The sequence below is a fragment of the Oryctolagus cuniculus genome, chromosome 15 (assembly GCF_964237555.1).
Source record: "Oryctolagus cuniculus chromosome 15, mOryCun1.1, whole genome shotgun sequence".
NCBI classification, from domain to species: domain Eukaryota; kingdom Metazoa; phylum Chordata; class Mammalia; order Lagomorpha; family Leporidae; genus Oryctolagus; species Oryctolagus cuniculus.
Window position 1 is genome coordinate 19,367,911 of NC_091446.1, and position 27,651 is coordinate 19,395,561.

A 27,651-nucleotide genomic window follows, 5' to 3' on the forward strand; every position below is an offset into this window, starting at 1 on the left:
CGGCGCAGCACCGCTGTAGCAGCCATTTGAGGAGTGAACCAACAGAAGGAAGGCCTGTCTCTCTGTCTCTCCATCTCACTGTCTAACTCTGTCAAATAAATAAAAATTCTATGCCCAACTATTAAAATAGGTAACTACATAAATAAATACACAATAAAACCAACCTAACATATCCCCCGATATTTTCCTGTATAAAATTCTTGTCACCATGTCATATCTTATGCAATGACAGTACATCTAATAAAAGTCGTAACATTTGAAATTTGCTTCAAAATAACCCATAATATAGTGGATGTAGGAGCCAACAGAAGAGGCAGAGTATATGAAGGTATAGTATAAAACATAATTGCTTGCAAGTTAGTTATTGATAACTGGGAGACGAGTACAAAGCTGGGACATGAGGTTAATCACTCTATTTTTAATTTTTTTCATTAAAAAGACAAATATGTTAAAAATTCACTACAAAATCTATTAAAAATTTATATTCTCAAAATGATCCCTAGGAAGGAGGTACATATGGGTTGGGTGTTTGGGGCAGCAATTAAGCCAGGACACCTGTATTCCACAATGGAGTGCCTGGGTAGAGTCTGCTTCCAATTCTAACTTCCTGTTAAATGCGCACTCTGGGAGGTAGCAGATGATAGCTCAAATACTTGAATCCCTGCACCTTCATGGGAGACAAAGTTCCATGCTCCTAGCTTCAACCTGCTCCAGTCCCAGCTGTTAAAGATATTTGGGGAGTAACCCAGGAGATGGAAGCTCACTCCCAATTTATTCCTACATTTCAAATAAAAAATGAAAATGAATTTAAAAGGTAGGTTAAAATAGGTTATTAATTTATTTCAAAGGCAGAGTGACGGAGAGCGGAACAGATAAGAGAGAAAGAGAGCAAATGGCCACCACTGCTAGAGCAGGGCCAGGCTGAAGCCAGGAACCTGGAACTCCATCCAGGTCTCCCAGATGAGTAGTGGGGGCCCAGGGACTTGATTAATCTTCTGCTGCTTTACCAGGTGCATTAGCAGGGAGCTGGATTTGAAGCAGAGTTGCCAGGAGTCAAACCGGTGCTCCAACATGAGATGCTGGTATTGCAAGTGGTGGCTTAACCACTGCACCACAATGCCAGTCCCTAAATTTAAATTTAAAAAAATTTTTTTACCCCAAAAAGGCAGAGTTACAGAGACACAGGGAGAGACAGAGGAAAAAAAAAAAAAAAAGAGGTTTTCCATCTGCTGGTTCACTCCCCAAATAGCCACAATGTCCAGGGCTGGGCCAGACCGAAGCCAGGAACCAGAAATTTCTTCCAGGTCTCCCACATGGGTGCAGAGACCCAAGCACTTGGGCCATCTTCCATTGCTTTCCTAGGTACATTAGCAGGGAGCTGGATCAAAAGTAGAACAGCCAGGACTCAAACTGGAGCCCATATGGGGATGCTGGTGCTACATTTGGCAGCTTAAACTGCTATGGCACAACACTAGTCCCCCAAAATTTTAAACTGTATTTTTAAAAACAGAGAGGTACAGACATGTACCAAAAAAAAATCACAATTTCCAGCTTAAGCAATATTAAAAATGAGCCTAATATCATAACTCCTTCATGACATTCACAAAAACATGTTCTAACATAATTTTTCTAAATTATCATTACTATAAACTATAAACTATACTAACTCAACAGAATTTACTGAAAAATGGTCAACTTAATAATCCTAAGTGAATTTGTAAAGGCCTACTTTCACTCTTAAGAAACCAAGCAACAATTATGCAATACAATACTATCGGTTACTGTGAACTTGGTTTCCTAATCCAGAATTCAACTAATAATCTGAAAATACTGAGTATAGGGAGCCGGCGCCGTGGCTCAATAGGCTAATCCTCCACCTTGCGGCGCCGGCACACCGGGTTCTAGTCCCGGTTGCCCCTCTTCCAGGCCAGCTCTCTGCTATGGCCAGGGAGTGCAGTGGAGGATGGCCCAGGTGCTTGGGCCCTGCACCCCATGGGAGACCAGGAAAAGCACCTGGCTCCTGGCTCCTGCCAGGATCAGCGCGGTGCGCCGGCTGCAGCGGCGGCCATTGGAGGGTGAACCAGCGGCAAAGGAAGACCTTTCTCTCTCTGTCTCTCTCTCTCACTGTCCACTCTGCCTGTCAAAAAAAAAAAAAAAAAAAAAAAAAAAAAAAATACTGAGTATAGGATCTAAAACCTATAAATGTACACCAGGGTAATATGCGTGTGCGTGTTTGTGGGTGTTTATGTGCCTATATATACAATTTAACAGCTTTGTATGTGTATGTCTGTGTGTGTGTATATATTTATACACAGAGGATTTAATGAAATGTGTAAGCAAACTCCAAACATGAAGTTAGAACGTTTATAAACATTTTATAATTTAAAAAAGTCAAACACCAATACCTGGTCATCATCATAGTTAGGATCTTTCACATCTACCTCCTCCACATCATATACCTGCCCAGGTGTACCCCAGACACCTTTCCCTCCTGCACCACCTGAAAAAGTTAACAATCAAGAAAAGGAAGATCACATAATTAATAAATTTTAACTGAAATGAGAAATGATTTTAAATGTTCAAATAACAGCAAAAAAGCAATTTTAATTTCTATGCTAGTTTTTTTCCAGTTGAGAATTAGATTTTAAATTCCTTTTTATTCAGATTCCTTTTCCAATGATTAGCTTGTGTATATTTTATCATCTATTTCCAAAAATGTTAAATTGAAATAGCTTATAAAGCTAAAAACTAAAAAGTCAGATGCTTTCAAATAAATCAAAAATAAATGGAAAAAATCTACATGATAGTTACATCGAGGACCCGGAGGGAGTGATGATGCAGCTGAGCTCTGAATGTTATTTGCCAAAAACAAACATACTGAGGCAGCAAAATGTGGCATAGAAAACAAAGGAAAAAGTATTTAATAAACATAGTGAACACCACCAGATGCTTTAAAGCCAAATACTTTTTAGATGTGAAAGTACACATTAAACAATACTGTGCAACTAGCAATGTTACAAATAACTAATTGCTATTTAAGCATTAACACTAGTTATTTTTCTCTACTTCTACATATATATATACACACACACACACACACACACACACAAACCAACCAGTTGCCATTTAACAAATCAAACTTTAAAAGATGCTTTTTCATATAAACTTTAAAGTTTTATATGGCCCAATATATTATTTTCTAAAGAATCTTTGCAATGTCACCAATATTTCTTTTTCTGAATTTTTTTAATTTTTTATGTAGAGTATAATTCTTGCCATCAGAGCAAAAACAAAACTTGGTAACTAGGTTTTACTTTGATCTAAACAATGATTATATAACTATTCAATAAAAACAGCAATTTTTGGTGATCACAAGAATACTTTCCAAGTATCCTAGGCTATAAATTGAAGCTGGTAAAATCTCCAGACTGTATCAAAATCCTGCTGCAGACTGAGGCTGACAGATCACACCCTCCTTCAACAAATATTTAGGTCTACCATATGACTGACAGTCACTTCTCCAGGCACTGGAGATAGAGCAGTGAAACAGACCAGTTCAGTGCAGTATCCAAAGTAAGTACAGCAATTCAGAACAATTAATATGAAAATACTTAATTTATGACCAGACATTAGCAATCAAATTTGTATTATTCCTAACAATGACATAATTAGTTTCAAACAAAGAGTACATGCACAGTTCACAACTGGGAAAAACATCAATGTATTCAGCATTTCACTGGGGGAAAAGTTAATTAATTCTACTCAAAATGAGAGAAAAGCATTAACCTAAAGAAAACGTGGGATGGTCCTAAAATTATTGCTATGAAAAAAATACATATAAATCTTAAACTATCACTGATAAATTACTCTCACTGGTAGAAAAAGGAAGTTACACTACAAGGACCAGATCATTTTTCCCCATTTGTTCCTTTGGATAGACTCGTCACATACCAACCTTTCTTTGGTAGTCCCCTTCCTTTCCCAGATCTGGACCGTCTGTCTAGCAACCTTCCCTTTGGACTGGTTGGCACGGTTATTCCACTTCTAAGGGCTTCGCTACCATTATCGCTCACTGAATCGCCTCTGCCAGAGTCCCGGGATGAGTTTTTCCGTAGTCTTCTTTTTGCCTTGGCGTTAATTCTAGCTTCATTAATGGAAGATGCTGAAATCCAATTTCCATTTATTTCATTCTTTATTTCCTCAGTCCCAGCATTTTCTTCATCACCAGAAAAGAGAGAGTCACTTAAATTATCAGGATCTTAAAAAAAAAATGAAGAAAGAAAAGTCAAAACATTTTAAGCATCTACTGCTATACCATTTACAGTCCTAAGTTAGATGAGGTTGAAGAGCATGAAATTACCATTTTCATATTTAACAGTCACATACTGGCAATTTCATACAGTTCAATCCAATAAACGGCAACTAAACAGGATCCCCTTTCACACTACTACAAAAGTAAACTAAAGCAGTGCACTGTAATGAACATCTGCTGAAAGAAGCACGTTCTCTCATGTTAGATCTTAAAAATCTATATTAATATCAACACCATAAAATCTTTTTTCTTTTCTTTTTAAGATTTATTTATTTGAGAGGTAGAGTTACAGAGAGAGAGAGAGAAAGACAGACAGACAGAGGTCTTCCATCCACTGTTCACTCCCCAAATGGAAACAACAGCCAGATCTTAGCAGATCCAAAGGCAGGAACCAGAAGCTTCTTCCAGGTCTCTCACTTGGCGGCAGGGCTGGCCCAACTACTTGGGCCATCTTCTGCTGCTTTCCCAGGTGCATTAGCAGGGAGCTGGATTGGAAGTGAAGCAACCAGGACTCAAAACCAGTGTCTATATGAGATGCCAGAGCTGCAGGCTGCAACCCACTATGCCACAGTGCCAGTCCCACCATAAAATCTTCCTAGACTCTTCTGAGTTTAGTTAAGTAACTGGAGATACCAAGAAAAGACAAAGGGTCTCGAGAGAAGGGAGAAAAACTATTCTTCACAGAATGCTATTATTTGTTAGGTATTGTGCTGAACACTTCATTTGCCCATAAATTTAGCAGTAAGTTGTTATACCATTGATATATATATATGGAAGCTAGAGCTGAGCATGTTTCAATGACTTGACAAACATCCCTGATGAATTACACTTAGGAAATATTAGTAACACAGAGAGAGCTGAGAAGGTACTGGACAATATGTGATTGCTGAGCCAAACTGCTGATGCTGTACTGCCTTCAAGATCAAGCTTGCTTTCAAAACCATCATCTCAAAAGTTGTAATCCTCCCAAAACTGACTCCTATTACTTTCCATCCTCTGAAAAACTTCTGGCCTACGTAAAATTTGGTATGTTATGCCATGAAAGATAACGTATTTGGAGTTCCAACGATCCCCGTGCTTCGAATATCATTCTTGCTGCTCTCCCCAGTTACTTAGGATAGAGCTCAAATTTACTCCCTCAATGGAAACATTCCTTTTCCCCCCAAAGAAACCTTTTATTCAATGAGTACAAATTTCCTAAGTACAACTTTATGAATATAGTGATTCTTCCCACCACACCTGCCCTCCCACCCCTTCTCCTCCTCCCTCTCCCATTCCCAGTCTCATTCTCCACCAAGATTCATTTTTGGGGCCGGTGCCGTGGTGCAGTAGGTTAATCCTCCACCTGTGACGTCAGCATCCCATTTGGGTGCCATTCTAGTTCCAGCTGCTCCTCTTCCAATCCAGCTCTCTGTTGTGTCCTGGGATAGCAGTAGAAGATGGCCCAAGTCCTTGGGCCCCTACACCCGCGTGGGAGACCATGAAGAGGCACCTGGATCCTGGCTTTGGATCGGTGCAGCTCCAGCTGTTGCAGCCATTTGGGGAGAGAACCAATGGAAGGAAGACATTTCTCTTTGTCTTTCCATCTCACTGTCCGTAACTCTACCTCTCAAGTAAATAAATAAAATCTTAAAAAAAAAAAAAAAAGACTGAACCAAGAACAGAACGATGACAAGAAAAATCACAAATATTTAAAAAAAGATTAATTTTCAATTAACTTTATACACAGAAAACAAACTCTATACTAAGTAAATATTTCTTTTTATTTATTTATTTATTGACAGGTAGAGTGGACAGTGAGAGAGAGACAGAGAGAAAGGTCTTCCTTTTTGCCGTTGGTTCACCCTCCAATGGCCGCCACGGCTGGCACACTGCGGCCGACGCATCGTGCTGATCCGAAGCCAGGAGCCAGGTGCTTCTCCTGGTCTCCCATGGGGTGCAGGGCCCAAGCACCTAGGCCATCCTCCACTGCACTCCCTGGCCACAGCAGAGAGCTGGCCTGGAAGAGGGGCAACCGGAACAGGATCCGGCGCCCCAACCGGGACTAGAACCCGGTGTGCCAGTGCCACAAGGCAGATGATTAGCCTAGTGAGCCGCGGCGCCGGCCACTAAGTAAATATTTCAACAATTTGCACACACACAAACTGAGAACAAGTTTTACAGTTAATTCTCATAATACAACTCACTGAGGATAGAATTCCTACATGGCAAGTAAGCGCACGTGACTCCTGTTGTTAATTTAACAATTAACACTCTTATGTACGATGTCAGTGATCACCAGAGACTCGACACAAGTTGGCAAGGCTGTGGAAGCCTTTTAAATCCACAATCTCTAACAGCAGACACGGCCATAAACAAAGTGGAAGTTCTCTCCTCCCTTCAGAGAGAAGTATATCCTTCTTTGATGGTCCCTTCTTCCCAGTGGTGTCTCTTTCACAGAGATCCTTCATGTAAGACATTTTTTGCCACAGTATCTTGGCTTTCCATGCCTGAAATGTTCTCATGAGCTTTTCAGCCAGACCAGAATGCCTTAAGGGCTGATTCTGAGGTCAAATGAAAACATTCCTAACAACTCTAGCTTTACTAATACTCAATATTAATTTCACCTATCACAGAAATCACATTTTTAAAATTTTAATATTAGCATTAATGCTTTTCCAGCTAAGTCAGAAGCCTCAAAGAGGAACCATGACTAGACTGTACGTCTTTGTATCTCCAGCACCTAGAAGAGTATCCTTCCTACTGTCAACTCAAAACATCCAGAGACACCAGATTCTGAAAACTTGGTCAGTCAGGAAGGCTACTGGTGAGTTACTACTGACACAGACATTTACTCACTATGGTTAACTCAAGTGAGAGCTGAATCACTCAAATGGTTTTAAATATGCCTAAATACAACTGTAATGTGTCAAATCAATGTATACATGCTTTAAGTTTTTATATTGAAACCAAAAATTTTAATCAACCACAGATGTGCTGAAACCTTTATTATTCTTAACAAACAGCAAAAAATACAGGAATAAACAAAATCATTTAGAATCAATTTTTTTAAAGATTTATTTATTTATGTGAAAGTCAGAGTTACACAGAGAGAAGAGAGAAAAAGAGAGAGAGAGAGAGAGAGGTCTTCCATCCGATGGTTCACTCCCTAGATGGCCACAACGGCCGGAGCTGTGCCAATCCGAAGCCAGGAGCCAGGAGCTTCTTCCCGGTCTCCCACGTGGGTTCAGGGGCTCAAGGACTTGGGCCATCTTCTACAGCTTTCCCAGGCCACAGCAGAGAACTGGACAAGAAGTAGAGCAGCTGGGTCTCGAACCAGCACCCATATGGGATGCCGGCACTGCAGGTCAGGGCGTTAACCCACTGTGCCACAGCACCAGCCCCATTACTGGTCTCATAAATAGTCTCCCTACCTTCAGTCTTCAAAACTAGTCTCCAAACTGAACAGAGATTGTTTTTCTAAAACATGGCCTCATTAGAAACCCTTTGAAGGTGTCCCCATTGTGTCAAAATAAAAGGTAAATGTTCTACTTTATAACTTAAGATCTTTCATGATCTTGCCCCTGCTTCTCTCACCAGAATCACTGCTGACCACTTCCATACCCACAGGGTCACAGCTTAAATCTGATGTCACAGGCAGCAGATGAGAGGATTCATCTGGCAGAGATACACAGAGTATGTACATTAGAGCAATGTATAAAGAGGGAGAACAGCTAAGAAACTGTAGTAATTCAGTCACAAGGAACTGGAAAAGGTAAGGGAGTAACTATGGAGTAAATAATTTGATACTTTTAAAGAAAAAAAACAGTTTTTAAGCAGAATAGACTAAAAAGTTTTAAAAAAAAAAAGTGAAACGATGCTTTGAAAGTTTTTGTGTAGCAGAGTATGCTTCTAATAGCATCAACGAAACACCAGCAGTAGTAGCAACTGTAGCTTCATATTTCTACTACTACTACTACTACTATTACTACTCCTACTTCTTTTGTCATTATCATTACTATTGTTACCTACTAAATATCTGGTTCTATGCTAGGCACTTTACATACATGGTCTATAAGCCTCACAAAGTTCTATAAAGTCGTTCATCCTCATTTTATAAAAGGAAATGTTACATATCTAGAAAATATTCTGGCCAGGAGATTAAAACCAACATTTTTAATCTCATATGAGTGTAACTACAGAAAATACAAATCCAGGATACATCAGAGTGTCAACACATAAAGAGATAGGGAACATAAGTGGAGATTAAGGTGAAGAAAGACCCACAATCAGACTAATGAAATAGAATTTTTATATGAGTAGCTGAGAAAAATTACAAACATCATCTATCGGAAACATACTGCTTTCATTATTCTATCATCAAAGTGGTCAACAAGACAAAGCACTTAGAAATATATCAAGATGTAATTTTTAAATTATGTATGTATTTGAGATGCAGAGAGAGAGCACGAGCTGCCATCTGTTGGCTCACTTCCCAAATGCCTCCAAGGCCAAAGTCAAGGGCCAGAACTCCTAGGATGAATAGCAGGAACTCATTGACTTGAGCATTGCCACTGCCTCTCCCAGGCTGCACCAGAAGAAGCTAGAATCAAAGCCAGACATGAAACCTAGGTTCTCCAATAAAGCACAGAGGTACCTCAACTAACATCCTAACTGCAAGGTCAAATGCATGCCTCCACAAAACTCTCCCTTGGAGTATTGTTGAATTTGAATGTATTTCCCATATTGGAATTTCTTTTCTTCAACTATATTAATATCCTTTCAAATAAACATTTGTGTGTAAACAGGACTAAGCTTTTTTTTAATTTGACCTTATCCCTTTTTCTTAAAGATTTGCTTATTCCAGGATACACAGCAGACTCATAGAATGGAAGATGTCCTAAACAGCACTCTGGCCTCAGAATCAGCCCTTAAGGCATTTGGATCTGGCTGAAGAGCCCATGAGAGTATTTTAGGCATGGAAAGCCAAGACTCTCTGGCAAACACACACACACACACACAACCTAAGTGAAAGATCTCTGCGCGTGAGATCCCAGTGGAAACAATGGGCCATCAAAGAAGGAGGTACCTTTCTCTGAAAAGAAAAGAGAACTTCCACTTTGACTATGACCCTGTCTAAATTAGATCAGAGCTGGCGAACCCAAAAGGCTTCCATAGCCTTGGCAACTCATGACAAGAGCCTAGGGTGATTACTGACGCCATAAACAAGAATGTCAATTTGTTAGGTCAACAACAGGAGTCACTTTGCACTTACTCCTTACGTAGGATCTCTGTCCTTAATGTGTTGTACATTGTGAATTAATGCTGTAACTAGTGCTCAAACAGTATTTTACACTTTGTGTTTCTGTGTGGGTGCAAACTGTTGAAATCTTTACTTAATATATGCTAAATTGATCTTCTGTATATATAGATAATTGAAAATGAAAAAAAAAAGATTTGCTTATTATCTGAAAGCCAGAGTTACAGAGATACAAACAGTGAGAGGAATCTTCTATCCACTGGTTCACAACACTCCCCAATGGGCCAAGCTGAACCCAGAAGCCAGTAGCTTCATCCAGGTCTCCCACATGGGTACAAGGGCCCAAGGTCTTGGGCCATCTTCCACTGCTTTCCAAGGCGCATTAACAGGGAGCTGGATAGGAAGTAGAGCAGCCAGGACTTGAACCAGCGCCCCTATAGGATGCTGGTGCTGCAGGCACTGTGCCACAGCACTGGCCCCTTGACCTTACCATTTTTAAGCCATGTTAGTTAACAATTACCATTTTAAGGCATGTTAGTTAGCAATTACTTCTAATATTGTGCTATTCCTACTCACCTAAGTTTTGGAGTTCCATAACTACTATTGATCTGATTTTAAGGAAATCAAAATTAAAAGGATAAGAGGGGCCGTCACTGTGGTGCAGTGGGTTAACGCCCTGGCCTGAAGCGCCGGCATCCCATATGAGCGTCATCTCGAGACCCAGCGGCTCCATTTCCGATCCAGCTCCTTGCTATGGTCTGGGAAAGCAGTAGAAGATGGCCCAAGTCCTTGGGCCCCTGCACCCACCTGGGAGACCAGGAGAAACTCCTGGCTCCTGGCTTTGGATCAGTGCATCTCCGGCCGTTGCAGCCAATTGGGGAGTGAGCCATCAGATGGAAGACCGACCGACCGACCGACCTCTCTCTCTCTCTCTCTCTGCCTCTGCCTCTCTTCTGTGTAACTATGACTTTCAAATAAATATAAATCTTTAAAAAAAAGAAATATTTATTAAAAAAATATAAGAAACCCAAGTATACAAGATAGCAACTTAAAAGTTGTTTTCTACTGTGAACTGTCTCTTTCTGAACTCTCTGCTATCTCAATAGTAACCACTCCAGCTTTCATGACCACAGACCAATCACATTCTGAACTACTGGTGTTCAATGAGTGGTTTAAGTAGAATGATATTAGCAATATTTTCCTGTAATACATATCTAACAGGCTATAGGCTTGACATACATACACAGGTCCTAACAATAAATCTACACAAATGGTATTTATATCCTGATTTTATACATGAGGAAACTGCCTATGTACATACTGGGGGGAAAAATCCTTTATTTTAAGGAAGGCTGAGCAAAGGAACCAAAAACTGGGTTAGAACCAGGTCTAAAAAGTGTAAATTTCAGAGCTGTGCTAATAAAAATTGAATGTGACCACTTACGTAATTTTAAATTCTCTAGCAGCCACATTACAAAGTAAAAAAGAAATAAGTGAAATTAATTTCTGTATATTTTGTTTAATCTAATGTAACCACAGCATCATCTGAACATGCAATTGATAGAAAAATTATTGAGACATTTCACCTTCATCTCTGTCTGGCTACATTTCAAATGCTCAACAGTCAAACAGCCACATGTGGCTAGTGGCAGTAAAGAAGCAACACCTATACGTGAAACAAATCCTTCAACTATATCAATACTATCCCCACATCAATTAAGGGACATATTATTCATTTATAATCCTAAAAAAAAGCACTCATACAGCTGTAATGTGAGTTTGTAGCGGCACAGAAATAATCATCAATTACTACAACAATTTTTAACTATAATTTCGAGAATATTTTAAAATTGGGTTTTTAAATACAAAATGGCAAAGAAGTTTCAACTTCAAGGTACCTGTCCAAATCAAAGAAAACTATATGAAGCTATACACAATAGTGAATGGAAGTCACTGAAAAAATGAACTATTTAATAATGAAATATATTTACATTATAGAAAATCAACAGCTTTCAATATTAAAATATAAAGCAAAAGAATTATCTAAATAAAATATATTAATATGAAAAGTTCTTACTGTTCAGATATTACATAATCTTAGCTTTTGGAAGACTGCTCTGAAAGCTGTAAATACATTTGAATTTTTTTTTTTAAGATTTATTTATTTCATGGGGCCTGTGCTGTGGCACAGCGGGTTAAAGCCCTGGCCTGAGGTGCCAGCATCCTATATGGGCGCCAGTTCGAGACCTGGCTGCTCCACTTCCAATCCAGCTCTCTGCTGTGGCCTGGGAAAGCAGTGGAGGCTAGCCCAAGTGCTAGGGCCCCTGCACCTGCATGGAAGACCCGGAAGAAGCTCCTGGCTCCTGGCTTCGGATCGGCGCAGCTCCGGTCACAGCAGCCAATTGGGGAGTGAACCATCAGATGGAAGACCTTTTTTTTCTCTCTCTTTCTCTCTGACTGCCTCTCCTCTATCTGTGTAACTCTCAACTTTCAAATAAATAAAATCTTTTTAAAAATTTACTTATTTAAAAGAGTTACAGAGAGAGAGAGGGAAAGACAGAGATCTTCCATCCACTGGTTCACTCTCCATATGGACAGGGCTCTGCCAGGCTGAAGCCAGAAGCCTAGAGCTTCCTCCAAGTCTCCCAAGTGGGTGCAGGAGCCCAGTCACTTGGGCCATCATGCACTGCTTTCCAGGTGCATTAGCAGGGAGCTAGATCAGAAGTGGAGCAGCTGGGACTCAAACTAGCACCCATATGGGATGCTGGTGTCACAGGTGGTGGTGTATCCCACTGTACCACAACACCAGCCCCCCATTTTAATTTATCTTGTTATGCAACATTTGGTCCTCTATTCCACAAAACCATGTTGGCGTTTATGATAATCACGTGTAATCGAGTTCCAGGCTCCTGGCTTCAGCCTAGCCCAATCCCAGCTACTGCAGGCACTTGGGGAATGCACTAGAAGAGGGAACAGCTGTCCCCCTGAGTGTCTCTGTCTCTGTCCCTTTGAAATAAAGACAATTTTACTATCATGATTTCAAAAAATATGCAATGGCCTGAAGATGATTCACAAGGCAGTCTAGGTTCAAGATACTATTACTTACCTGTGGGGTTTACATTTAGTATCTGCTCATTTTCTACATCCATTGTTCCTTAATTTCACTTGCACTGATTAAACAAATTACCAAATGAAAGTCTTCCTTTGGGATCTGTTTTTTAAAAAAAGAAACAAAAAACATGTAAACTAACAGAATTAAGGTAATTTCAATCTACTTAAGAACACATTAAAAAATTTCATTTTTAAGGGTTTCTAAGATAGCTTACCCTAATGCACTTTTGCTTCTACTGCTCTCACTTTATCTGATCAAAAAACTTCAGATTTCAGCATGTGCCAAAAGCATCTTTTTAACTTGAAATTTTAAAAATAGTAGCTATATGTTTACTTCGAGTTAAAAAGATGAGTACACATGCAAACACATAAACACTCTCTCAAAATCTTATAGCAATCACCAAGCCTCAAAATTAATCTGATTACATTTATAAGAACATAAGTGCTGAACAGTGCTCTATCAAGGGGTAACGAGAACTCCAAAATACAGTTTTAGCAAATCAGGACCATCAAATGCCTTACTTTCATACTGAAGTCTATCTGAAGGCAAATATATCTACCATTTCCGTACTTAACTCCAATTGCTGTTAAGACTGAGAATGAGAAAAATTACAAAACCCACTTTTTCTATAATGAGCATATTATTTTATAATACAAGAAATCTATTTTTTTATTAAAAAAATAGTCTGGCCTAGTTTACGAAAGACTAAGCACAATGACAAACATTTCAGCATTTTAGATATCAGTTTCAAAATGGCTCTAAAATTATCAATGCTGGAAGGCTTCAATGCAATGTTAATTTTTAGATAATTAACTGAGTGATATAGCTTCAATGTTACTTGAAAGAAAGACCACAAAAATAGTTTTCATAGGAATGTATTTTAAATTATCAGAAGGCAACACCAAGTAAACTGTCAATCTCTATTAAATGGTAGTTCATGGTACGTAAGGGTTTATGTGTGTAAGTAAGAGAGGCTGGACGTGGGCCCCTCCACTTACAATCATTTTGCTAGCAGAGTGCTCTTCTTTTTGAGGTATAAAATAAACAAATTAATGAAAATACCTAGACAATTATGAAAACCACTTTTATACAACACCATCTGTTACATGTCATTTTAGGTTGACATGATACATGATGCCTCATGGGACTCAAAGACGATGAAACTAGGCCGGCGCCGCGGCTCACTAGGCTAATCCTCCGCCTAGCGGCGCCGGCACACCGGGTTCTAGTCCCGGTTGGGGCGCCGGATTCTGTCCCGGTTGCCCCTCTTCCAGGCCAGCTCTCTGCTGTGGCCAGGGAGTGCAGTGGAGGATGGCCCAGGTGCTTGGGCCCTGCACCCCATGGGAGACCAGGAAAAGCACCTGGCTCCTGGCTCCTGCCATCGGATCAGCGCGGTGCACCGGCCGCAGCGCACCGGCCGCGGCGGCCATTGGAGGGTGAACCAACGGCAAAGGAAGACCTTTCTCTCTGTCTCTCTCTCTCACTGTCCACTCTGCCTGTCAAAAAAAAAAAAAAAAAAAAAAAAAAAAAGACGATGAAACTGTTGCTAAAACTCCTCAGTATACACTACTATTTATTAAGACCTTTTAAGTTTATGGTTCTTTTCCCCAGTAATGGTGTCATTTTGTGAAACAAAAATTATATCTACCTTATGCTACAATTATTAAGCTTAACACTCCATAATCTTTGCAAAACAAAAATGCTATCATGTGGCTTCAAAAGTTAATAAAATGGTGAGATCACTCTAATTCTATTCAGAATAGACATACGTAGTTCTATCTAATCACTTTTCAGTATTATAATTCCAATTAACTCTAGATTTAGGGGAAAAATCTTTTAAAATATGCATAGAGATTAATACAGATAGATGAACAAAAAGTTTTCAAACCTAAACATGTATCCTTCATGGCTGACAATGCCACATTCTGTTTTATTTCAGTGCATGAATAACTTATGTTACACAAAAGAGATGCCATATGAGTTTTTTTAAAACTAGAGTTACATGAAAGTCTTTTTCATCCTTGATGCACCTATCAGAGAATATTCTACAGAAGTTAGCTAAAAAGAGAAATGAAATCATAAATGTCTTAATGCCCTTTATAAAATCAAAAAATGCTGACATGCATTATTTCATGCAGTTTGCAGGATGATCTTGAGGTGGGGATTCCACTTCACACACAACCAGATTCAGAGAGGGCAGGTTATCTGCCCACAGCTGCTCAGTGGGAGATGGAAGACTAGAACCCAGGCCTTTACAGTCCAGCACAAGTTCAATGCAAGCCTTTATATCTCACAAGAAGATTCTTTAGTAGGGTTAACCGAGAGAAGCTTGTTAAAACACTTCTGTTACATCAGATTTTTAAATGCTGCTTTCCAAACACTAGAATTGTAATTATTTTAAAACTACTATACTGAAGACATTCAGTTAGGCAAAGAAAACTATCATCTATAACTTACTAAGTTTGTTTTAAACAATCCTAACAAAAAATAGTCCCGTGTCTTTAGGCAGTGGTAACTGCAATCGAGAACTCAGTCATATGCGATAGCAAAAAAGCCGTTCTGAGTTTGAAGAGATAAAAATATGTTCCGTGTTTTCATTTTACTTCACAGTAGTATGGGGGAAGCTCTTGGCATAGCAGTTAAGACACCCACATCCCACATCAGTGTGAGTTTCCGTCCTGTTCCGGTTCCCAATTCCATCTTCCTGCTAATGGCCATCCTAGGAGGTAGCAGGTGATGGCGCAAACGGTTGGGTCCCTACCACCCACGTGGGAGACCTGGATGGAGTTCTGGGTCCCAGGCCTATTCCCAGCTGTTGTGGGCATGTGGGGAGTGAATCTGCAGACAGCGGATCTCGGCTTATCTCTGTCTCTGCCTTTCAAGTAAGTAAAAATAGAAGTTCAAGTAGGTTTATTTCCCCAATGTATTTATAATAATCCTTAAAATGCAAAGCAAAAAGTTAAGCCCCATTTCCTTCATGCTAACCTATAAGTTAATATGCAAAGAAAAAACTAGACACAAATTCCAAAAAGGCTGAAATTAAACACAGAAACACACAGAAGTATCCAACTGCCAAGACGCTCTCTAAAAGAGCCTCCCCTCCCCCCAAATCTATTTCCCGACCTCAAATCACTCTGGTATTTAGGGGAGTCAAGTTTAGACCACCTCTTAACTGGAAAATTACATATATTCATTTCTGGGCTACAATCCCCCTAATTAAACAACTTAAAGTCAGCAAAACACGTTCCACCATAATAATGCAGAAGCAAGCACTGCACAAAACGTCCAAGTGGCGTTTATTTTTGGCCTGCTAATAACTATTTTTCAACAATACTAACAGAAAAATCAATCACACTGTAAATGAAAAATGTGGGCGGAGATAAAAAGGAATTCGGCAGAGGAAGGGCGCTACCGCCGGCCAGCAAATTTAGAAGACCTCTGCAGGGGTCTCTAACACACCAAGTCCTACAGTCCCGGTTTAAAAAAAAACAGACGGGCGGCTACAGCTCCGATACACACCCGCACCCCTCGCTGCGTTTTCAGCGATTTAACCGTCCGCAGAGCACGCATCGCTGCTACGCAGCCGGCTCCCTCGGGGCCGCGGGGAGCCCCAGGGGCGCCGCCGGCGTCCGCTCGGAGTCGTGGGGCTCGGGGGGGGGGGGGGCGACGACCCCCGGCAGCCCCCGCAGCTCGCCTCGCACAGAAACGGGCCTCCCTCCCCGTCTGTTTCCTCGGGGGCGCGGTATTCTACGCCAACTAAACGGCACGTGTCCGCGCAGCCGCCGCAGACCCCGGCCCCCGAGGTCCCCCGAAGCCCCCGGCCCCGGCCGCCCGCCGGGGGGCACCGCGGAGGGTCCGGGTCTGGAAACTTCTGGCCGGGGGTGGAGCGGGGAGGGCGCAACCCTCCCTCTCTCCAGACTCCGTCCCGCCACTAACACGCTCCCCACGCCCTCGCCGCCGGGGCGAGGCGGTGAGGGGCGCCCCCCGCCAGGGAGCGCCCCGCGCGCCCCACCAAGCTGGGAGGGGGCTCAGGGGGGTCTGCGAGGGGGGCGGGCCCGCGCCGCCGCGCACCGGGCTAGGCCCTGGAGGGGGGAACCCGGGCCGGCTCGCCGCAGGCCGCGGCGTTGGGACGGGCGCGGCGGGGCCTGCGGGGCTTCGGAGAGGGGCCGGGACCCCCACCGCGTCGGCCCGCCGCCTCCACGCCCCCTCCCCCTCCCAACGTGCGGCTGCCTCCAGGGCGAGAGCAGGCGCGGGGAGACGGCGCAGCCTTCCCGAGCGAGCGGGCCGCGCCCACCGGTACTGACCCCTCGGGCCCCCGCCGGTGCTCGTCCAGTCCCCGGTCCGCCGGCCGAGACCCCACTCCTCGCCTCCGCCGCCGCCTCAGAGCGTCTCTGGTCCTTCTCGCTCTGTTTTTGTTTTGTTCTACCCAGTAACACGGGGGCGAGCGGGCGGCGTTGATTGGTCGAGAGCAGGACGTCGGCTGGCCAATGGCGGCGGCGGAGCTGGAGCCGGGGAGGAAAAGGCAGGGAAGTGAAACGTGGAAAGTTGGGGAGGGGCGCGGGAGGGCGCACGCGCCTGGGGCTCCGGGGCGGTGGGGGCTGGGGGGCTGCCTGGGGTGGGAAGGGAGCGGAAAGCGGCTGCGGGCTGTTGGGTGGCGCGGCGGGGTGGGACTGCGGGGCGTGGGCTCTGGCGGGCGGCTGCCTCGGCCCGATTGGCCTTTCCGTTTCTCGAGGCGAGAGGCTTGCAGAGGGTCGCAGCTTCCGAGTCGGGGGCGCCCCTCGGGGGACTCCCCTCAACCCCTCCAGTTCCTTCTGCTGGGCGCGAAGGCGCCTAATGTCTGCAGGCCCCGCACGAAGACGTTTTTCTCTCTGCGAAAGCCCTCAGCCCTTTAAGATAGAAATCATCCCCATTTCACAGACCAGGAAACTTTAAAACTCTCTGAAGTCCGCTGCTAACCGTGACCAGCCAGGCCACCGGGGTTCAAACGCACACGTTTCGGATTCCAAGACCGGGGTTCTCAACCGGGGCTGTAACATCTGCCCCCACGCCCCCGCCCCCACCCGTGCCTGTGACTTTTCCTCCTGGCTCCGTCCTCCTTGGCTGGCCTTTTCCTCTCTCTCTTTCCTGGTCGTTGTCCCCCGCGGCAATGACCAGCCCCGTGGGCCGGCTGGACTCAGCCGCTCTCTCGGGCCGGGTTTTCCTGTTGTCTGCTGAACATCACCCGAATGGTCACTTCTGGCCAGGACCGAACTACCTTCTCCCCCACAAGCAGACTTCTGCCCCTGCTGCCAGCCACGCGCCTGGGAATCAGATCTCCACTGTTCCCTCCACTGTCTGCAGCCCAGGTTTGCACCCCTCCCGGTCCATACACCCCGTTTGCGGGACCCTCCGTGGGCCACTCGCTGTTCCGCATGCTTCTTTACCAAGTCACCTTGAAATGCTCTCTCCCTCTGCCTGCCTGGTGGGATCCCACCCCTGCCTCAGGGTCCCTCACAGCGCTTCTCCAGCCCGGGACTTGCGGTGACCTGCTTCCCCTCGATTCCTCAGGGCATGGCTTGGGACCCCTCCAGAGGCGCTGACGGCGTGACCCGAGCACCTGTCCCCTACAGCGCCTAGGTCTGACTCTGCTGTGGCACTGCTGAAGAGGATGCCTTGTACTTCATTATACCCACGCAATAAACACACCCTGATACGGGGTCACGAAGCTCTGGGAAGTTGGGGGCATGCCCGTCTGTGGCTAGCCTCTGAATTAGCCCCGGGAGTCATGCCCACGTGTTCAGATCACAGCTTCCTGGCTGCTAGGTGGTGTGGATTTTCCCATCGTATGCAGCTGTCTCATTTCCAGTCTCTCCGTCCTCTCGGTTCATCAGTGACCGCTGGCTCCTTTTGTTGTTGTTGTTGTTCAGTCCTCTCTTTCTCCGTGTTTTTCCTGTTCTCACTCCTGGCCCATTTCTGCTTCACCTCTGCCTTTCATCTACTCACTCATTTAACATAGTTATTAAGCACCTGTGGCATAACCAGACATTGGCATGCATCCCAAGATCTGTGAAATAGCAAAGAATGGGGCATGGATACTATTTTTACAGAACGTCTAAAACAATTCCTGCATTGTGCAAATTACCTCCAGAAGGATGCACCGAGAATAAAATATCCACATTCTTTTTGCCCATCGTCTCAAACACTACTCACGATGGCTGGCATCCCAGGACACGCCTCCCAGAAAATTCTGCATGGTAGGGTGTGGTTGACCAGCTGGAGACAGGAATTGGGTTCTACTCCTGGGCCCCCATTAATTTCCTGCAAAAACAGGCCTCTGTTTCTTCACCAATAAAATTCAGAAATAGAGTGCAATCAGTAGTTCTCAACGTTACTTTCCAAAGACCACAAATTTTGTTGGTCTTTAATAGATAGCATGTGAAAATGGAGGAAGGATTTTTTCTTTTCATGATCAAATCCTGTTGGAGAGAACATTATTTCAACAAGATTAAAACTTTCTGGGGCCGGCGCTGTGGCGCAGCAGGTTAATGCCCTGGCCTGAAGCACCGGTATCCCATATGGGTGCCAGTTCAAGTCCTGGCTGCTAAACTTCCGATCCAGCTCTCTGCTATGGCCTGGGAAAGCAGTAGAAGATGGCCCAAGTCCTTGGGACTCTGCACCTGCGTGGGAGACCCAGAAGAAGCTCCTGGCTCCTGGTTTCAGATCGGCGCAGTTCTGGCCATTGTGGCCAATTGAGGAGTGAGCCAGTGGATGAAAGACCTCTCTCTCTCTCTCTGCCTCTCCTCTCTCTGTGTAACTCAGACTTTCAAATAAATAAATAAATCTTAAAAAAATTTATTTGCCCCCAACTCTTCTCAATATATTTGTAAGCATCAGAAAACAATCACCCTAAATTGATACAGTGCTTTTTAGTATCTCTAATAAGGCATATGCCTTAAGAATCTTGGGGAACCAACACAGCAAACTTAGTAATGTTTTCCAACTTATTTATACACAGAACTTTGTTTTTCTTAAGATACCCCAGAGTCAGTGTTCCTTAGAAAGCAACTTGGGAAGTACAGATGCCAGCCAGCGACTGTCACCAGCACTCCTTCCAGCTCTACTGATCCGAACACGGATCACCTGTGCCGTGTAGCTCAACATTAGAAAAGAATAAAAATAAGCTGAAAGTGGAAAAGTATCCAACTGCCAAGGATTTTGCCTACCAAATCAATCCACAAATATTTACTGTGTGCCCTTTCTGTGAAAAACACAGAGTTGATCCAGCTGTGTTCTTGGCAAAAGGCATTATTCCACCCTGGGGTAGGAAACCCAGAGCTGCCCAGGCTTCTGTGCCTCAGCGTAACATTTTCCTTGTAAGTTCACAGACTGACTTGCTGTACCTGTGGGCTAGTGTTAATTTAGCTGTTAAGTGAAAGAACAGGAGAGAGCCTTTCCCCTTAACTCATTCTCTCGATTCTCTCCAGAACGATGGAAATGACAGCACTGCACCTCCAAATCCCCCCTCAGAACCACTCATCCCAGGAGCTGCGAAGAGGAACTGTCAGCACCGTAGCCCAGGATGAGAGCTGCTCAGATGAGGCGGCAGAAACTCTGGGCTGTGTGACCAGGTAGACATCATGTTTCTCACCTTCCCTGGGCACCACGGAGATGCTTAGAAGGAAGCGAGCAGTACTGGCTTGCTAGGGTCTGGGATGCGGGGGCGTTTTGCCTCCTCAGACAAGTCATTGACCATGTTCCTACTAATGCATTGGGAATTTCACCTTTCCACTCAGTCAAGTGAGCACTTCAGTTTTCTGGACTGAAAAGAAGGAGTTGCCCTCGCAGGAGGTTTTTAGTGAGCCTTCCAATTCTGACTGCCTGGGATGCTGGGCAGGGTACTAAGGTGGCACCTGAGTCCCAGGAGTCGGGGAGAGGAGATGAGAGAGCTGGCCACTGGTGGCAGGAGAGGATTCCACAAGGTGTGGGAGTGTGGACAGAGGGCCTGTCCCTCATCACCCACAGGTCTTCTCTGAGTGCAAAGCTTAGGGAACATCGCCTCCTCCATCCCAAGGGCAGGCATGAAGGCGGGTGTAAGGTAAGGAGCGCTATGCGTTAATGTGGGTAAATTACTTGGCAATGCGCAGATGAAAGGCACACGTGAGCATCTCGAATCACTGTTATTGCTCCTGGAACTCTGCAAGGCCTTTTCGCTCTTTGGGCAAAGCCGTATTTGAGAACATATTTGAATTTCTTAGTGAGCACTCCTGGTGCCCTCCAGTGAGATCAGAGAGAGGCCGTCCTGAGGACAGAAGGTAGGGCCTTAACCCACTTCCTTCCAAAGAACTCTCAGAGGCTTCTGTTATTTGCAGCAACATCTGCCTGAACTGACAGCCTGCCTCCTTTTGTCAAACCAAGGCCTGGATTTTCGGAATTTCTGTAAGGCAGGAATTGCTCTTTAGCACAAATGGTAAAAGACGGGAAACATGCTTTGAAGAGAAAGCTACATGGAGAACTGGATTAACGATGATCACGGACACTGGTGTTGTTATGGGGTTTACTAAGCACTTTTGCATACACCTTCAGCACTTCCCTGTACATGGACAGGCTTTCCACACTTTAAGCAAGAGGGAAATGAGGCTCGAGCAAGGCACTGACAATCATGGGACTTACAGATGGTAGGGATTAGGGGACCTCCTAGTCCAAACCCCTCATTTTACAGGTGGAAAGGCAGAGACACAGCGAAAGTATGTGAATGGCCCAAACCCACACAATTCAGTAGCAGAGCCAGGAGCTCAAAGGCCACACGACACATCAACACCCCATCCTGGTAGAGAACATGGGGGGCGGGGATCTGCCACCACTCAGCCTCAAGTCTCCGAATGAGCGTCAAGTACCTGACCCCTTCTGGTCCCCAGTCTCCTGGTTCCAGAGGAATCCATTTCCAGGTCCTTGACATGAGGAAGAAGGATGGAGGGGGCCAGAGAGAGTTTGTATGACATCAAGACTGTTCCTGGGGCATTCTCAAGAACCTCTTCCCTGGAGAAAGGGGCACAGAGTGGTGGGAAGCATAGCACAAAGAAGTAAACGCAGTGTTTTAATATAGTGTTGCCAAGATATTTCGAGAAAGACTAATACGGTTTTACTTCCCTAATTCAGATTTTGAGGGTTTTTTCTGGGTGCATCTGTCTCTTGTCGATTTCCCCTGCCCCCCTTCCCCTGCACCAGTCACTCCTGCTACCTTAAGGATTTAGAACTAAGCTCTGTTAGGACGGAAGAACTCCAGGAGCACATCTTTCCCCCAGAAAGCCCGTAACTTTTACTGCGTCTGCTATACCTGGCCTGAGTATCAGCCCGTGGAAAGGCCAGCTCCTCAGACTTTTGCAATTATAGATCCGCTGCTTCCCAGTACGTTCTGTAACAGCCACGCCCTGCATTTAATCGTGTTGAGTCAGGGTCAAGTGCTCTTCCAGCTGTATCTCTGGGGGCTTTCTTTGCATTCTTCTGGAACACAAGCTCCTTGGCTAGGCTTCAGACGGCTCAGAATTAACCCTTTTTTCTCCATGGATCCCCGAGGGCACATAGCTGCTATCAGTTTCCCCTAGCCTCCAGAATGCAGGGTGGAGCCTGCAGAGCCTTGGGCAGAGGTGAGGGACTTAGGCTGGAAAAGAAGAGAAATGAATGATCGTGGGTTGTGATGAGGGTCTATCAGGAAACACAGCCAGGGGAGGCTGGGAGACATGCTTAAGGGGTGCATGCCAGATAGGGGCAGACATACACAAAGTGTTAAGTTTAAGACTAGCCCGAAACCTCACAAAAAGAAGTTCACAGCACTCACTAATCAAACCTCTATTTTCTGTTGAGCAAAAAGAAATGTAATCAGCAACAAGTAAGAGTGGAAAACAGGGGCCGGTGCCGCGGCTCACTAGGCTAATCCTCCGCCTTGCGGCGCCGGCACACCAGGTTCTAGTCCCGGTCGGGGTGCCGGATTCTGTCCCGGTTGCCCCTCTTCCAGGCCAGCTCTCTGCTGTGGCCAGGGAGTGCAGTGGAGGATGGCCCAAATGCTTGGGCCCTGCACCCCATGGGAGACCAGGAGAAGAACCTGGCTCCTGCCACCGGATCAGTGCGGTGCGTCGGCCACAGCGCGCTGGCCGCGGCGGCCATTGGAGGGTGAACCAATGGCAAAGGAAGACCTTTCTCTCTGTCTCTCTCTCTCACTGTCCACTCTGCCTGTCAAAAAAAAAGAGTGGAAAACAGGGCAGGGCTTCTGTGCAGCGGCAGGACACTAACATCCCATATCGGAGTGCCTGGGTACTGCCTCTACTTCCACTCCAGCTTCCTGCTATTGTGCACCGGGGAGGCAGCAGGTGATGGCTTAAGTACTTGGATCCCTGCTGCCCACATGGGAGATCCAGACTGAGTCCCAGGCTCCTGACTTCACCCCCAGTTTTGTGGGCATCTGGGGGAGTGAATTAGCAGACGGGAGAAGTCTGTCTCTCTGCCTTTCAAATAAAAATAAATGAATCAAATATTTTTTTAGAGAAGAGGAAAGCTGAGAGAGCTTTTTTTGTTATTAAATTTTTATAACACTCGCATGGACCATCAGAGACAGAAGAAGGTCCTAGCAGCTGGGTGAGCCCAAGTTGCTCAGATAGCAGACAACAAACCCAAACTGAGGCCTGGGGAGAGGAAACCATCTGGCTGCAGGCGAGTTACAGGCAGAGCCGTAGTGCCCAGCCTACTGCTTGCAGCTGTCCTCTTTTTCCATGTGATTCTCTGCATATGTCTTGTCCTTCTGCCCCTCTTCTTATTTTTTTTTTAATCCAAAAAGCTAGAAGGGAAGCTTCTAAAAAAAAAAAAAAAAAAAAGCTAGGACTGGCATTTTTCAACAACAGCTCCAGGAAATCCCCAAGCTCTGCACTTGAAGCAACACGATTGGCGGGCCTTCAGCATGATTGACAAAGCCACAGGGAAACAGGAACTGGCCCGCAACAAGCCGCCCTCCAAGAACCAAGAACTCGAAAGAAAGAAAAAAGTAACTGACAACAGGGTAGCTTACCACCATTCCTTAGGTTGCGCATGTGTGTATCTGTGTGCTGATTTTAGGAAGTACTCTTTGGAGGGCAGTGAATCTAGGTCAGTGATTTATTGATGGGCTTCAAAGGGCACAAGAACACCCTAAAATTTAATATGAGCTTTATTATGAATATGCATTTGATGTCACAACAGGTCCATAACTTTTTTTTATATGAACCCAGAAAGAGTCATGTCCCAAAAAAGATCAAGAAGTTCTAGAACATAGGGTCTGGCATTTGGTGCAGAAGTCAGGACACCATGTGGGACGTTCGTACACCACACCAGTGTGCCAGTACTAGAGTCCCAGCTCTGCTTCCGACTCCAGTTCCCTGCTGATGCACACCCTGGGAGAAAGCAGGCAATGGCCAAGTGCTGTGTCCCTGCCACCCCTATGAGAGACCTGTATTGAATCCCAGGCTTCAGTTTCAGCCTGACCCATCCCTTGGTGCTGTGGGCATTTGGGGCATGAGCCAATGGATGGAGTACCTTTCCCTCTCTATCTGTCTCTGTCTTTCAAACAAATAATAAATAATAAATAGATTTGTACAAAGAACTTAAAGAATAGAGAGTGCTATTACATTTGGGCCCACCTTCAGAGGAGTGTGCCACCAGAAGATGTCAACAGACTTTCCTCCCTAGGCCAAACAAGGTGCAGAATCCAAGTGCCCTCAAAGTAACCACAACAAGAAAAAAAAACTAAATGGTGTTGAAGACAGCAGTGATCCTGAAAAGCGCTGCGTGCCATCTTGGGATAGTCCAGCAGTCATTCCAGGCAGGGATAGCAGCCACCTTCCATCATGTTCACCTCAGTAGGCCAGAAATATAAACTAAAGCTCCCAACATTTCCTAAACAAAAGTTGGAACCACATCACCCATGAGTTCATCCTTAGAAAATTATTGAACTTATTTAAGAGCGGAAGCAGCGTCTCTCACAATATGTACCCCAGCTGCAAAAGGGTTCTACGATGAGTGAAACAGGAACACTGCCTATCTCAGCTCCTGGAAAATCGCAGCAAACAGTGATGTTTAAAGGTCCCGAGAAGTCCTGTCATAAGCACTTGTGTAATTTTTTAACCCAATCTTTGCTGAACTTACTTGGCCATGGCAGTCTAGAATGCGGTGTCTATTAACATCTTACAGAATTCACATAGGAAAACACCGATTCAGCAGATTGGGAACTGGACCAGAAGGCAAGAGGTTTGCATTCCAAGCCTAGTTCTGCTACTAACTGGATGCATGACCTTAGCTCATTTGACTTCTCTGAAGATACAGCACCCAAAAGGTCCTCCTGGTTCTTGACAGGGCTGTGAGCAGCATGACTTCTGGCTAGCTGGTGGCCTCACATTCTGCTTATGCCATTCCCCATCATTATGCAGATTTCATCCAGGAGAAGTGTGATGCAACGATTCTGCTCCCTTCTCTTAAGAATCCTTTGGCAGAAAGGCTGATGCTGAGGCATTTGAACAGACTGGGGCCTATACTGCAAAGGGAGCTCAGCTCTCCTCACTGTAACGAACCCGTGTTTCAGGCCCAAAGCCATCCACCTGAGCAAACACACACACGCAGCTGACTCCTGGCCATGTGGGTTTGATGGGGCTAGTTTTTGGAAACTGGACAACCTCTTTGAAGGCAGCAAGGTTTTACCAAGCGTGATCTCCTGACCTTAAAGAGCAAATGCTACTTTTCAAAGGCCCGGAGCTATCCCACAGGTATTGTTAACCCCTGGGAGAATCCCCTGTTTCGGAGAAGGAGTGCTGACTGCAGCTCTTTTTCAAAGGCCTTTGAGTCAGTCACAGCCCTGATGGCAAACTTTCCCAGGAAATACTGCGGCCTGGGACTAGTTAAGTACCACCTGTGAAGTGGCTGGAGCTCTTGCACAATCAGTGGGGAAGTAGCCCCAGGTGATGCAGTAAGACTACCTGGCTTTCTGCAGCCCAGACACGGGAAGCTCCATGAAAGTTCTGCAGGAGGGCACGGGGAGGAGAGGACGTCTGAGAAAGCAGAGGCCCCAAGGCTGCAAGGAACAAGGCCAGAGATAAGCTGGAACTTGTTCCATGGACGGGCTTTTTCCCAGCCACCACTGGGGCAGCGCTCTATCAGGTAGGGCTGCGTATCTCGCTGGCTGCGCTGTGTGCAGCTTCCTATCTCAAGGAAGGACTCTTGCAAAAAACAAAGTCGTCTCATCACCCTTTTGCAGCCTGACGCCTCATGACATCTAAAGAGCTTAGCAGAGCACATGGACGTCTTCGCAGCTGATCTGTGCCTTGTGATTGAAAGTCTAGGCTCAGGGGCTGACGCCGTGGTGAACTGGATTAATCCTCTGCCTGCGGTGCTAGTATCCCACATAGGCGCCAGTTCTAGTCCCGGTTGTTCCTCTTCCAGTCCAGCTCTCTGCTATGGCTTGGGAAAGCAGTGGAGGATGGCCCACTTGCTTGGGCCCCTGCACCCACATGGGAGACCAGGAAGAAGCACCCGGCTCCTGGCTTTGGATCAGCGCAGCTCTGGCCGTTGCGGCCATCTGGGGAGTGAACCAATGGAAGGAAGACCTCTCCTCTGTCTCTTTCACTGTCTGTAACTCTACCTGTCAAATAAAGAAATAAAAATCTTAATAAAAAAAAAAAAAGAAAGAAAGTCCAGGTTCAAGGAGCGGAGCACTGGCCGGCTGTGTACGATGATGAGGAAGTTCACTCCTGCTCTGATGGAAAGCGCTCCAAAGCCGCATGGACAAGTCTAAGCCAGTGTTCCTACTGCTACTCTGGCTAAGAAGGAAGGGAAACAAGAATATTTGTTCAGACTTGTTTACATTTGCATAAGGAAACACTGGGAACACATGGGACACTGCTTTAACTTTACATCTTTAAGGACCAGGGAGGGACAGCCCCTGGGAAGCACCCAGGCACCAGGAGGGCAGCAAGGTTCTCAACACATCTCCCTTTACGTCGTTGTCGTTTGTGACTGAAGAAGTCCGGTCTGGGCGCGAGGAGAACTGGGTTTCATGACTGCCTGCTCTGCTTCCTCATTCTGAGCACGTTACTTCCCATTCTCTGGCCCTCAGTTTCCTCCCCTGTGAAATGGGCATATCTGCAGTAACTGTGGCACCCGGCCGGTCGCTTAAATCACATGAAATCGTGTTTGCAAAGTACTCAGGATGCCCGACATCTGACAGGTCTTCAACAAAGTCACAGAAAGTGCCTATTATGAAAAAAGTATGCATGGATTTCAATTTTTTTTTTGCATCCAAGTAAATGTATCTTTTAACTTCATTTCTAACTAACTTTTTAAGTCCCTTCCTATTGTAAGTAAATAAGAACATTGTGATTGCTATTGATATTATTTTTACCTATCAAACCCTGACCTATCCTTCAGACCCCAGTAAGATACTGTGTCACGTGCTGTGAGTATTCCCCAGGCCAGGGCCGGGGGCAGAGCTTCTTCCTCCAGCGCGCCCAGGAAATGCCTGTCCATTCTCGTGCTCCCCCCGGCCCCCCCCCCCCCCGGGGCTCAGCGCCTTGTATTCGCGTCAGCGCCCCACCGGACTGTGCAGAAACTCTGCCTCCGACCTCAGACACAGGCTGCGTGCTTGTCCATAACTGTCTGGTGAAAGAATCAAGGCTTTAGGAAGATGTCTGTCTCCTGGAGGGGAGCCTGTCTGAGGCCGCCCTTGCAAGTTTCACTTCCTGGAGCAGCCCTGCGAAGAGAGGCGTGGCCGCCAGAGCCGGGTCTACAGAGTTGCACGCAGCAGCCTGCAGCACTTGGCGACTCAGGCCTGACTATGGGGCGAGCACGCCAGGAGGGGAACTGAGGCAGCTTGTGGGGGCGTCCCAGGAACGGCAGCAAGCCAGAGACCTCCAGGGACCCCAGCAGAATGTGCAAACTAAGGTGTAGGCTGACGCTCCGACCGTCCTGGGCTGGCCCAGGAGCCAGGCCCGAGCCACG

The 27,651-nt window shown here is 45.4% G+C and overlaps 1 protein-coding gene, 1 long non-coding RNA gene and 1 other non-coding gene across 7 annotated transcripts in view; 1 reads left to right on the forward strand and 2 right to left on the reverse strand.

Moving 5' to 3' along the window:
• PDCD4 (programmed cell death 4) overlaps positions 1-17,141 on the reverse strand; it is a 31,948-nt gene extending 14,807 nt beyond the window's left edge. For 4 of the 5 annotated variants that reach the window (XM_017348554.3, XM_070057232.1, XM_002718740.4 and 1 more), the window contains exons 1-4: positions 16,968-17,141; positions 12,658-12,762; positions 3,956-4,258; positions 2,406-2,500 (exon numbers count right to left, since the gene is read on the reverse strand). In XM_017348554.3, the coding sequence (XP_017204043.1) occupies positions 2,406-2,500; positions 3,956-4,258; positions 12,658-12,700 (441 nt within the window). In that variant the 5' untranslated portion in view covers positions 12,701-12,762; positions 16,968-17,141. Of the gene's footprint in view, positions 1-2,405; positions 2,501-3,955; positions 4,259-12,657; positions 12,763-16,182; positions 16,322-16,967 lie in introns of those variants that run through there. The other variant, XM_017348553.3, reaches the window with a different exon arrangement.
• Positions 17,142-17,275: 134 nt separating this feature from the next.
• Positions 17,276-19,493, forward strand: LOC103351445 (uncharacterized). The gene is made up of 2 exons (XR_007910937.2): positions 17,276-18,008; positions 18,211-19,493. It is a non-coding gene; the product is annotated as an uncharacterized protein (transcript).
• Positions 19,494-19,551: 58 nt separating this feature from the next.
• On the reverse strand, positions 19,552-27,008 carry LOC138845304 (uncharacterized). Its single transcript, XR_011382267.1, has 2 exons — positions 23,699-27,008; positions 19,552-22,300 (listed from the first exon to the last, which is right to left on the reverse strand). It is a non-coding gene; the product is annotated as an uncharacterized lncRNA (long non-coding RNA).
• Positions 27,009-27,651: the final 643 nt, after the last annotated feature.